Source organism: Syngnathoides biaculeatus, chromosome 8 (assembly GCF_019802595.1).
Source record: "Syngnathoides biaculeatus isolate LvHL_M chromosome 8, ASM1980259v1, whole genome shotgun sequence".
NCBI lineage: Eukaryota > Metazoa > Chordata > Actinopteri > Syngnathiformes > Syngnathidae > Syngnathoides > Syngnathoides biaculeatus.
This window is the reverse complement of record NC_084647.1, coordinates 22915609-22929359: the sequence shown is the minus strand read 5'-3', so window position 1 is coordinate 22929359 and position 13751 is coordinate 22915609. Positions and strand designations below refer to the sequence as shown.

General features: G+C 41.3%; 1 protein-coding gene across 3 annotated transcripts in view; it reads left to right on the top strand.

The window, feature by feature from the left end:
• Positions 1 to 13751, top strand: part of LOC133505117 (neprilysin-like) — a 59067-nt gene that overhangs the window by 21549 nt on the left and 23767 nt on the right. For all 3 annotated transcript variants that reach the window (XR_009796152.1, XM_061828061.1, XM_061828062.1), the window contains exon 4: positions 2741 to 2902. Coding sequence is in view for 2 of the 3 variants with exons in the window: in XM_061828061.1 (XP_061684045.1) it covers positions 2741 to 2902 (162 nt within the window). In the remaining variant the exon portion in view is untranslated. The remainder of the gene's footprint in view (positions 1 to 2740; positions 2903 to 13751) is intronic.

Below are 13751 nucleotides of genomic sequence, written 5' to 3'. Positions count from 1 at the left end.
ATTTAGAATGATTCGATCTGAAACAATTCATTGGCTGGAAATGAATTCAATAAGTTTTTAACCCAAAATTAATCCAGTATGACCGTGAAATAAATACTTGAATACTGGACAGTCCAAGATCTTGGATGGTTGTTGTTTTTTTTGTTACAGAATTGGGTAAAAACTAATTATCATCATTAAATATGAGGAGTTTCCTGGTGTACTGTACTGCCATCCACCAGACAAACACACAAACACACACACACACACACACACACACACACACACACACACACACACACACATACACATGCACATACACATGCATTCACATACACTTGCACATACACATGCACATGCACATGCACATGCACACACACACATACACATGCACATACAGATTCACTTACACATATATACTGTGGAACCTCGTCCAACCACTTGGGGCACTACGGAAAGCAGTGACTAGATTTGGTCAGGAGAAAAGGAAACAAAAAAGAGACGAATTAGAAATTAGCCTTGAGATTGCTAACTGCTGTACACTAAGTGAAAAATACCCATCCATCCAGCTCCATAGGAAGCCTTCCATGCTTAAATCCAGTGTTATTTTCAGCTATTGATACAATCAAATGATTACCTTATAAAATTATTCAAATCAGTACATTTACCCAGTAAAGTTCAAGAAAATTGGGTCAAATTACTATTTGATTTAAGCAACTCAGAAGTCAAGTCATACAATCTTGCTCTGTAACAACATTTATGTACACATATAACGATTTATTCATAATGAAAAGAGTCACTCTAGTTATTCTCTACTTTATCTCAACTACATCCTCCTCGGCTGACACTGACAGAAGTGGTACTGCTGCTGACTCTTGTCATTGTCAGTCACACACGATCAGTATCATCTTGAAAAAGGTAAAAACGTTTTGTAGTTTTGATATAAATTGTTTGTTTTCCTCTCGCCTTCTCCTCTCCTCTCCTCCCACTCACAACCAAGTTTGTCTGCTGCAAGTTTGCACATGCAGGGAAGAAGATGGACTAGTCTTTTAAACGAGGAGAGAGGCGGTGGCAGCAGCAATCAATAATCACACTATATTAAGCATTTTGGTGTGATTTTAAGGAACAATTAGAAAGATGGAAAGATGGAGACACACACTGACAGGGAGAGAAATGAAGATTAGTCAAACAGAATATATGTACATGCATGTGAGGGGCGCAGGAGGAAGAGTGAAGCTCCAGGGAGAAGAGATAGCGAGGGTGGACGACTTCAAATATTTAGGGTCAACAATATAGAGCAATGGAGAGTGTGGTAAGGAAGTGAAGAAAGTCCAAGCGGGGTGGAACAGTTGGCGGAAGGTGTCTGGTGTTCTATGTGACAGAAGAGTCTCCGGTAGGATGAAGGGCAAAGTTTATAAAACAGTGGTGAGGCCGGCCATGATGTACGGTTTAGAGAAGCTGGCACTGAAGAAGCAACAGGAAGCAGAACTGGAGGTAGCAGAAATGTAGATGCTGAGGTCGGACCCAAATGCAGGAGTCAGGAGACACAGAGGTAAATCGGGAAAAACGTTGATTATTCCAAAGTCAGGGATCGGACAGACAGTCAGGTGCAGCAGCACTAGTCAGGACGTCGGGCGTAGAGAGCAGGTCAGCGGGCAGGCAGGAGTCGGTACACGGGAGATCGATCAAGGCAGGCATGAGTATCAAAGGAGTCAGGCTTACGGGGTCGGTCGGAGAACAGGCGGAGGTCGGTACACACAGGTTCACGATCGTAGATATGGGAGTGCAGGAACGGGGCATGAGTTGCAATTGATCTGGCGCTGGACCAGTCGTCCCCATGGTCCTATATACACCGGGCCAATCAGCCAGCATGAGGCGCAGGTCTGCGCCTCCCAATCAGCGCAGCCGCGCGGGAACCTGCACAGCCAGGGCTGGACCAGCAGGACCATGACAGGTTCTCGCTTGAAGTGAACAGCTTGGATTGGATTAGAAACGATCTTATTAGAGGGACAGCCAAAGTTGGATGTTTTGGAGACAAGGTTAGAGAGAGCAGACTTCGATGGTTTGGACATGTTCAGAGATGAGAGAGTGAGTATATTGGTAGAAGGGTGCTAAGGATGGAGCTGCCAGGCAAAAGAGCGAGAGGAAGACCAAAGAAAAGGTTGATGGATGTTGTGAGGGAGGACATGAGGACTGTGGGTGTTAGAGAGGAGGATGCACAAGATAGGCTTGGATGGAAAAAGATGTCACGCTGTGGCGACCCCTATCGGGACAAGCCGAAAGGAAAAGAAGAAAAAGCTCTGATTTTAAGGATGAAAATCAATATTGAAACAATAATATTTGCTTCAGATCAAAGAAAACTTTATCAATCGTTTATGAGCTATTTGAGCCCCTTGAAAATCTCACCGCCCCAGGCATTTGTCTGTGTTTGCCTAATCGTAAGTCCAGCCATATTTCTTGTCAAAATCAAGTGAAAACATAGTCAAGTAGATTTTCCGCCAAGTCTAAAGTCATAAAATTGGTCACCCATGTCCGACTCAAGTCAACTTGTGTGAGAGAAGTACCCGACCTCTTTTAGAACGAATTGTACATTTTATTTCCTCTTTCCTATAGCAAAACCACATTAGGGGCATTGGAAAGGAAACTGTCATTAGATTGTGCATATGCTGTGGCTGTTGAGGTTGTGTTCTGTCAAACTGAGTATTTTCTCTCATTTTCATGATTGACTGATTCATACATTTTCTCCCTGTCCTGGATGCAGCGGCTCGCCTGATTGAAAACATGGATGCCAGTCTGGATCCTTGTGACAACTTCTACCAATACGCCTGCGGAGGGTGGCTCAAAAAGAACATTATCCCAGAGACCAGCCCGAGATACAGTACCTTTGCTGTCCTGCGAGATGAACTGACAGTTGTCCTCAAAGGTCAGCATCTCGCACTGACGCGCACATTTTCCTAAACTTGGCTATAATATCAAATGGGATGCTTTTCTTGGCCATTTTATGCATGTTTTCTATAGAACTCTCCCCCACACAACATACAAGCCTTTGGAACCAACCGAAAAGCTTTGGTTTTGGAAATATTCATGTTTGTAACTTTTTTTAACAGCGAAAAACAGCCTTTCAGAGCATGCTGCGCATTTTTCGGTCATAAATGCCAGAATACAAATCATGAAGCTACCTAAGCTAAGTCACCAATTCCTTTAGAGAACATTCAGTTTGAAGCTTCACAAGGTATTTTTGATCCATTGCTAGGTGTAGGAACAGAATGATGAAGAGGACTCTTTCAATGCCAATTCCCAGTGAACAAGCAAATTCATTTTTCCATTCATTGGATCAAAAACTCGTTGCTGTTCTGTTCCTTGTTAGAGAACAACAACTGAAGAACTGACACATTAAGTTGGAAAGGTAGAGAGCTCAATCTTTGCGGCACAGTTTCATTTTTTCCTGAAATTATACCTGAAAGCTAAATATCCCTAACTTCTCGTGAGTACGGAGTGTCTGTCATGTGAAATGCACTTGGATATGGAAAATCAGACGTCAGCATTAAATTGAAATGGGGTACTTGGACCTGGAGTGTAAATCAAGCCTTTATCAACCAGTTCCAAAATGGTCTGCTGGTGGTGTCATATCATCAGGCTCCAAGCTAAGTCACATATGGCATTCTAACATAAATAAGGAAAAGTGGATGAGAGTCATTCTGTAACTAAAGTGGACGTTAATTCGGGTTTGACACTCCGGAGGTGTCACAGATGCCGGCAGATTTTGGCTGAGTGCGGTCGGAAGGCTCCACCACAGGCTGCATCAGCGCGTGCCTTTAGCAGCGCAACCGATACAAGCAAGCTTGTGTTACATTCTTTCTCACCTTATGACGTGCAGTACTTGTAAGTGAGATGGTCGTTCCAGCAGTATCGAGGTCACCGCTGTCAATTTGCAGTCGGTGTGGAGCCAAGTGTCTGAAGGACTATATTTTTCTTACTGAAGCTGGATGTACACTGCCAATCTGATTCCTTTCTCGCTGCGAAATTTGGACATAGATCAAAACACACACAATCAACAAAAGTGTTTTCCTTTGTCGCTACACTTGTTTTTAGTGATAACATTCCAAATCCACAAGTGGCGAAAATATCATTTAAAGTTAAGTTCAATTTCACTCTTATGTGACAATAAGTAATCAGTCTCAAGAGAAATGTCTCTTTTTCATTTCTGCTGACCCTCATACATAATCAAAGTCGAGTATACAATTTTTCATTTTTAGGCTTGAGTCCGAGCTTGTCGCAGCAACATGCAACGAGCCTTGTGCTTGCATGAAAATCAGGATACACCAGCGTTTGCACACCCACTGCAGATTCATCCATGAAAATAGAGCCCCTTGTCTTCATCTCGTTTGGTTTTGACAATCGTGCAGCGTGAGTGTTTCAGTTGTTAGCTTTGGCTTTCTGTCGTAGGCAATGAACTGGTGCTGGAGAACTTGTAATTTAAGACGATATAGTCTGCATAAGGCGAAAGGACAAGGCAAAACATGTCTCACTGCACTTAATCCGTGCAATCTGGACAGCCTTAAGTGAGATAGATTATTAAAAGCACAAATGTAGTATTGGCATATGAGTATTTTACAGATTGGATGATTAGATCTAAGAATAAACATCCTTATTAAAATTGTATGGTGGAGTTGGGGGTAATCACTTCTACAGACGTAATTCTCTCTATTTGTCAGTGAAGACTTCAGTAGAACCGAAAGTCGAACTAAATTTTCTAGAAAAGTACGACTCTAAACTCATGTGAAGGATAGGAATCTGTTGTCCAAGACTTCTAGTAACTAATGAAATCCAAAAGTGTGCTTTTCGGGCCATTTTAATTAGTATTTTTGGTGTTAAAATAGAAATTGAACTTGTTCCAACCTACGAAAGCATTAGAATACTGTAAGTGAGTCTAGCTGAAACCGATACATCACCGCAGATAGTTCGTCGATTCACCTGTCGATCTCCTGCTCCATTCGTCTTGCAATCATGAACTAAACCCTGATATAATTTAACTCCTCCACTTGAGGCGGGTTTTCGTCTGACCCAGAGAGGGCGTGCCATCCTTTTATGAGTGAGTACAATGACTTTAAATTTGGAAGTGCTCATTTTCGTCACAGCCGCTTCACACTCGGCTAGAAACAGCTCCAGTATTGAGTTGAAGATCATAACTTAATGAAGCCATCAGAACCACATCATCTGTAAAAAGGAGCAATGCGATACTGATGTCATCAAACTGGACCCCCTGAGGACCCCAGCTGTGGCTAGAAATTCTGCCCATAAAAGATACTGGATGTACAAAATCAGCATTGGCAATATGGTATCCCATACACCCAGAACACTTAGACCAGGTCTTCCCAAGGGACATGGTTGAACGCATTTTCCAAGTCCACAAAACACATGTAGACTGGTTGGGAGAATGGCAGTGCACTCTCGAGGACCCTGCTGAGGTTTTAGAGCTGGCTTACTGTTCCATGACTAGGATAAAATATACATGCCTGAATATGAGACTGGATTTTCTGAAAGACCCTCCTCTCCAGAACCGTTGAATAGACCTTATTTACAAGGGTGAGGAATGTGATCTCTCTTTGTAAAAAGGGAGACCAACACCTCAGTCTGAGCCCCTTTCCCCAATGTCCATGTGATGTCATAGAGGTGTTTCAAACAGGACAGGCACTCAATATACAGGCTTTAGGACATCAGGGCGGATCTCATAACACCCTGCCACAGAGGACCTCTGAAACCACCACGGTGACCTCAACCCCAGAGATAAAGAACCCACCCCCAGTCCCCAGACTCTATTTCCTCATAGGGAGGTGTGCCGGTGAAATTGATCTCTTCGAAGTATGTGGCCCACTGATCCACAATTTCTAGAATTGAGGTTACCAGTCCGCTGTCCACTATACATAGTGTTGACTGCTTCCCTATTCTGAGAAGCCAGATGGTGGAAAAAATTTCCTTGAGGCCGTCTGGAAGTCGTTCTCCATGGTCTCACTTAACTCCTCTAGCGTCCGAGTTTTTGCCTCAGCGACCACCAAATCTTCATTCCACTTGGGCAGCTGTTACCCACCAGCTGCCTCCTGTCCCCCACAGGCCAAAAAGCCTGATAGGGCTCCTTCTTCAGCTCAACGGTATTCCTTATCGCTCCAACGGGTTTGGGGATTGCTGCCATGACAGGCACCGCTAACATTACACCATTAATTAGTGAACATTAATTGGCATTTTCTTTTTTCTTTTTTTTTTGAGGAAAGATGATTAGAGACAGGAGTGCTTTGAGTTAAGAGTGTGGTTACAGAACAGATCAAATTCATATCCGAAGTGGCCTCTATTTTATTGTTATTACTTTCAAGTTTGCCATTTAGTTCTGCAGCTCAACGTAACATTTGTATGGAGTTCACAGACATTAATGCATAGAGTTTTAGTGCTCATAGTTTTTCCCCAAAGGGTGCTTTTAGAAGTAAGTGTCCATAATGATGATTTATAAAGTGTGTCATTACTAAAGTGCTCAATTGAAATTCTGGCTTCTCCGTCACTTATCTGCCGTTGGATAGGATGTAACAGCTCAAAAGGGCAGTCTGTCTAGTGTAGTAAAAGTGTACAAATGGTGTACATTAACTTGTTTCCCTTTTTTTTTTTCATAGCAAACGAACAATCTGTTGTCCTTTCCCGCATGGCTGCCTTAACACCCATAAAATCACACAAATACGGGGGGTGGCGAGTTGGAATGAAAATAAACATTGCTCAACACGGGTCTCATTCTAGCAATCTCTTTGTGTTGTGCATTCACGCACGTGGCCTGCCTTAAATTGCCGTCTTTTCATATTTGCATTCAGCTTTTACATAAATAATCCCATGGGGGTAAAAAAAGGAACCAGACCAGTGAACTGAAGTCCTTCCTGCACTTTCAATGTATTGTATTTCTAGCGTACATGGAGCTCACATCACAAGCATCATTCCGTCACGCTGTCAGCTTCACCAGATATGATCTATACACATTTTCATGATTAATTTTGTGTCAAAGTTGGCGAACTATTACTGTTTTGTCAAATTCTGCCATGTCCGTCAACAAATCCAGGATTCCCTGATGGAAGCTTTCACCAATGAATGATTTAAGAAGCCGTTGTTGCTAAATTCATCAGCAATTATGATGGTCACCCTTTTTGCTTTCCAAATAGTGGGCAGACTTTGTGCCACTGCTTTACTTGCCAAATAGAGAGCAGACTTTGTGCCACGGCTTTGTTCATTTAATGGGCGTAAATTATAAATTATTTATGCCTTACACTTTTTTGGCTGTAGGAATGGACATTTGACAGAATGGCTAACTGTAAACTGTCACACACAAGCAGTTACAAATAATTTATTATTGCTTTATGAATAATTCACTGCATAATTACTAACAGATTAATCATTAAAAGCTCATAATTAGTGTGCCTTTATTGTAGGATATAATCACCATAAAATTCCCAATGTAATTTGATCTTGCCAAATAGCATGAGTAAATTTACTGTTGAAAAATGTTTAGGATTAGAATATCATTATCAACAATAAATACACCATCATAAGTCTTATTGCCATAAGGACACATTTATTTTACAAGATAATAAATTGAAGTGTCAGTGTAGTTTGAGCTTGCCCACTAGTGAGACGATCCATCCATCAATTCACTCCTTGAAAGTTCATCCTCACCAGGGTTGTGGGTGTGCTGGCCTATCGCGGCTGATTTAGGGCGAGTGCTGGGGTACATCCACACCTGGGTATAATTTAGAGTCTTCGAGTAACCTACCATGCAGCTTTTAGGAAATGTGCGAGGAAACCAGAATAAAGAGAACCCATGCAGGCATGGGAAGAATGCTCTACACTTGAGGGGTGGTTTTAAACCCGGTGCCTCAGAATTGTGAGGATGTACTCACTAGTTGATTGAGACTTGATTCATTGTTGGAAAAAAATAATAATAAAAATGTAGATTTTTTTAAAAAAGGAAAGTATCATTATTTATATATTATTATTTCATAGTTCATAGTTGATAACATCATTATTAACAAATGTTTATTAGCTCACTCATTGGTACTAAAATAGTTTGTGCTTGCCAAATGTTGAGTCCACATACATTATTTACAAATTATTTATAAATGTTTTTTATTGATTTATAATTAATGATAACACCAAGATTAATAATAGAGTCTAATGCCATGGTGAATAATTTAGTTCCTAAGCAAGTAAGCTTCGATTGTAGACTAGATAAGCACAGTATCAAAGTAGTGTGCAGAATAGGGAAGCAGTCAAATACTGAGCCTGCATCCACTGTTGAATATGTTGGTAAATTAATAAATAATTTTTTTTATGTGTTATACTTAATCATACCATTGTTAAAAATAAACATTTTATTAGCACACCCTCATTCCATCATTATGTAGTGTAGTTTTTTTTGGGACAATAAGTAAGACACTAAGGCAAACCATCACACTAAGGCAAACCATCTGAGAACATAGGTCCAGTGTCTAAAGAGTTGGATCTTGCTAAATGGTTGCTGTTGAGTAGTTTGTGTGTATATATATATATATATATATATATATATATATATTTGACAATATTCAAATCGTTTAAAAAGCCCATTCCTATTAAACAAACAACCAGGTGTTTTTTAAATACTTGTGAATGGATTACAACATAATTTATTTCATTTACATCTCCGTTTTGAAGTCTGCCAGCGCACCATTTCCTATTAGTCAGATTCCCCCTTTGTGCAGTGGTTCTTAGAGGAACACCTGGACAGTTGAGACCTGGAGGCTGCACAACAATAAGGTGTTTTGCTTGTAAATGCTTGGCATTGTTATTCCCCGCATGTTAAAAGGCCAGCAATGACTTAGGCTGGAGGCACCGTGACAGTTAAACTAGCAGTGTGTGGCCATTAAGTAGAGAAGTGGAAAATGTAACAGGCGCTGTGATGGAGGGACACTTTCAAATTTGTCAGCTGAAAAACTCAGTCCTTTTCATCTTCGCTTTACGCCACAGTGGCATTGTGCAGCCTTTAAGGAGACACATTGTGGAAAATTAACTTTTTAATTGCTTGCAAAGGGACCCCTAAAAATCTTTAGAACTGCCTTTTAGTGAGTTTAAACAGTAAATATACCACAAACTATGTTCCCAAAATGCTTATTAATATCATTTCTAACGCATCTTGAAACATTACCCTAAAAAATAAATGGCTTGTAGATGTTTTTAGTTTAAAAAAAAAAAATGCATCAGAAGCACATGTACTACATTCAAATGGGGAAAAGACTAACATCTACTGTCAACCCAGATTATGAGCTCTATTTTGTAGATGGCACATCCGCGCTGGGGCGCCAATTCTGTTAGATTTTGACTTTAGCGTAAGTGCATGGCTTACGTACATGTTTGCTAATGTTGGTGACCAGTCTGCACCAAGTTGGGTGTTCCAGTGCAGCAAGAGTATATCCATACACATGCACCTGACAGTTTGACATTTGATGGCAGTCTAAACTTACATCTCAGACCATATCCATATTTTCCCAGAGCTGGTTTCACGCAATTTTGGTGAATTTGATCGGTGCACTGGCATGTCAGCGGACACATTGTTTTCAAGTCACCATCGGTTATCACCAGGTCGTTCTGTATTTAATAAACGTACATACGTTGTCTGCCAAGAGCAGTGACAATGCTCTACTCTTGCTTGGATCGCTCTGATGAAGCCTCATATTCATCATACACTATGTCCCTGTCGAGATTGTCATCCCGTCACATTTAAAGGGAAGGAGAGGAGCCACTTTAGTGGCAAATGAGGTAAACTGGCTGTAAACACACCCAGAGTGGTGCAGACTGTCTACTGTCACATCCGCCAGTCTGCGCAGTTCTACGAAATGACCAACACTAGTCAAACCCGCCCCTGGTGCACATTTGGCCTGCCTCCCATACCGGATTCACGCCTTTTACAAAAATAGGGCCCGATATGTTCCTAAGAGACCAACAAATCAATCAGTCAATCAAGACCTCAACCACAGAGATTCTCTTTACTATTTACATCTCTTTAAAATTGTTCCCTCATCCATGGAGGTTGAAAAAGTAAAAAGCCCATTTTGACAAAGAAAGTAATAAAGTGAAAAATGTTCAAGTAAATGACAGAAACATACAAAAAACAAGTTAGAGTACAACAATAACGTGCTTCCCACCATGGCAGACATACGGTATCATGAAGTTTGGAAACTGTCAAATTCTGGAAAAAAATGCATACTATGTTTGTTTTAGAGTGAGGTATGAAAGTGAACGTCATCCTTTGTTTATTCGATGTCAAGCTCAAGGCCTTGTGACTATCTCCGGACCGCCGCTTTATTGAACAAGGTCCGCCAAAGTCTGCAAATAATGTCATGTTGATGCTGAAAAATCATGCTTTTGCGGCATTTTTGGGTGGTCATATATAACCTTCCCCTGTGCTCGCATCCTTTCCGCCAACACTGTACTGGCGAGAATACAGGACATTTTATAACTCTACGAATACTCCCAAATCAATGTTTTCCTTTTCCCTGTGAATACAAAACAGCGACAGGCGAGTTGGAGAAAATGCACACTTCAGGCATCAGACACCATATCACCTTGACACCCAGGTAGACATTTTTCCCGACTCTACATACAATTTCTTCTGACAGTCACAACACACAACGTCGTAGGTTTACGGATGATGGAAAATTAGGGTTCAATGATAATTGCCTGGGACATAAACTATTCATGCTGTGATGCAGCTCATGCACTTTGATGAGCTGTTGCACTGACTTATTACAGACATTTTAAGTCAGGAAGAACAGCAACTACATTTTTCCCCCTCGTACAATTTAAAGCAACTGCTAGGTTTGTTAATAGCTTGTCTGCTTTTGACAAAATACCCCGAGGATCAAAAATTATATACTTCTTCAACGCGGTTGTGTATCAAATCATCTGTCCCCATTGAAACGAATGGAAATCTTTTCCATCCTCCAAGAAACAACTAAACATGTAGTTTTTAAATGAGAAAAATGTCACTATAATATTCCACTTTATAAAAACATACTGCTCTGAACACTCTGGTTTCCTCCCACACCCCAAAAACATGCATGGCAGGTTAAGTAAAGACTCTAAATTGCCCATAGGTGTGAATGTGAGTGCAAATGGTTGCTTGTTTATATTAGCCCCACGATTGGCTGGCAACCAGTTGTCAGGATGTACCCCGCTTCATGCTTGACGAAAGTTGGGATAGGCTCCAGCACGCCTGCAATCCTTTGTGAGGATAAGCAGTAAAGAAAATGGATGCACTGAAAACATGTACTGTGTATGTATTATAGATCTGAAAAGAAATCAACGTTTTATTGTCACAATTTCATTCAATGCACATTGCACTGCTCATTCTGGATAGGCTCTACATGGAGACAGTCTCCGGTTTTCACTACACAAGTAATAGTAGCCTTTCTTTGCAGATGATAAAGATTATATGCCTGGCGGTAATTTTATGTTGTCAGTCTGTACATGTTTTTTGTGTTCAAATAAGTTAAAACATGGCTATATGGATGCTAACCAGTAGCTCTTGTGGCTAATGTTTTAGCCTTTCGAGGTTATCTCGGTTATGTGGTTGTTTTAAATACGTGTCTAATTCTCTTTTTTATGTTTAGTTTGACAACAAAACTCTACTGTGAGGGGCATTGAAGAGTTTGGAACTTCTTTTTTGAAGAACTGTTCACCATCTTCTAAATTGCTACTTGATTTAAAGCGAGTTGAGCAACTGCCCCCATGCAGGGCTCGTACTTCCAGTTTGTGCTCCCAAGTCAAAGCTAGATATTGTCCGAACGACTGCTTGTAACTAAAAAAAAACCTTCGTCAAGTCATATCTCAGGGTACCACTGGATGTGAATCCAACAAAATTAAAGGCAGCTCCTCTTACCTTTTCACTTTGACATGACAGCACTGTGTCACATGCCCTCCTCCTTGTCATTTTCAAGTTTATTTCCCGTTTATTCATGCCGTAGTAAATTTGTCGCTCTAAAAGGGCAGCAAAACTCAGGTTTAAGTTTGAGGTTAATCCCAATAGTAAGCCATCCTTAAATGCTTTGCTTCAAGCAGACAGGATGGCTCAAATAAAAGCACGCACATAACGATGAGATGCATGTGTGTGTGTGTGTGTGTGTGTGTGTGCATGAGTTATAGCAGCCTTGCTGTATTTAATCACTTTCGCCAAGACACTCACTAATCCAATCACACACACGATGTGTGCCCTTTAGCTGCGAGCGCCCTGTGAAGGCCCCTCTTCATTAACATTTAATCAACACATAAATAGGGCAAATGAAAATGGAATGAATAGGCAAAGGCGGCACGGTGACGCAGCTGTAGAGCATTGACCTCAGAGTTCTGAGGACCGGGGTTCAATCCCGGCCCCGCCTATGTGGAGTTTTCATGTTCTCCCCATGCTTGAGTGTGTTCTCTCCGGACACTCCGTTTTCCTCCCATATCCCAAAAACATGCAACATTAAATGGAGACTCTAAATTGCCCCTAGGTGTGATTGTGAGTGTGACTGTTGTCTGTCTCCATTTGCCCTGCGATTGGCTGGCAACCAGTTCAGTTCAGTGTACCCCCCCTCCTCCTCGATGACTGCTGGGATTGGCTCTGACACTCCGCGACCCTTGTGGGGATAAGCGGCTCAGTAAATTGATGGATGGATGGGGAGGGGAAGTTCACCATAAACTGGCAGACAAAGCAAAAGAAACATTTTGATTGGATTTCTACGTACGTACATATCTAGAGTGGATAAATGATGGACTTTAAGAGACAATGTGTTGATCCACACTCAACTACTTTGTTGCCCAGCACAAGGTGGCCTCACAGTGACGTGAGTCATCTTTTGTTCTGTCCAGTCACTTGGCTGCATCATGGACAAGCTGTCTTCTCAAGTATTGTTCTTCAAAATGTCTTATTTCAAGAGAACTGTGGCCTCAACGTAACAGAACTCAGCCATCTTTCGGAGAACGTTTTTTTTTTTTTTTTTTTTTTTTTTTGCTTTGACTTGAGAAGTAACATTTGAGACACAGCACTGTTTCATTTTTTTTTTTATTTTTTCTCTATCTTTGCATTTTTTCGTAGCAAGAGTATCAGTGATGCTATAGTAGATGAGAAATGTTATGATAAACCTATAATCGAATATGAAATGTATGTACCCATACCTTTTGTTAACCAAGCAGGGTTCCAGGTTATCTGAAATTATGACCAGTTTTGCAAATACCAAGTCGGTAAACTGGAAAAGCGGCCCTAAAGTACCATGTGCAAAAATACAACATGGGTCAACAGAGGATTAAATGGACAAAAAAGAATTGAATTGATCCGTGAGACCCGCTCTGTGAAAATTAAACAACTCCACAAGGTTGTTTTTTCCTTTGGCATTTTTCAATTGTGTAACAGTAATTTGTAAAAATGAAAACAACCAATGAAACTGAGATTAAACTTGTGCCTTTCATAAATATGCAGCAATTCAATGGATTGGTGAGACCAGATAGCAAATAGCATGGCATCAGATGAGTAACGCAATTTGTATCGCCGCAGGGCTGACGTTGCCGCACTCAGTGGCGAGCGACGACAATGCCACAAAGCGGCCCAGCTCGGTGTCGCAATGATCCACCGCGGTGCCGCGATGACCCACCCCAGCTCGGCGCCACGATGAGCCACCCTGGCCGAAGCCGGAATCGGCTCGTCGCCCAGGCCACGGTGTTCATCGCTCGCGGCT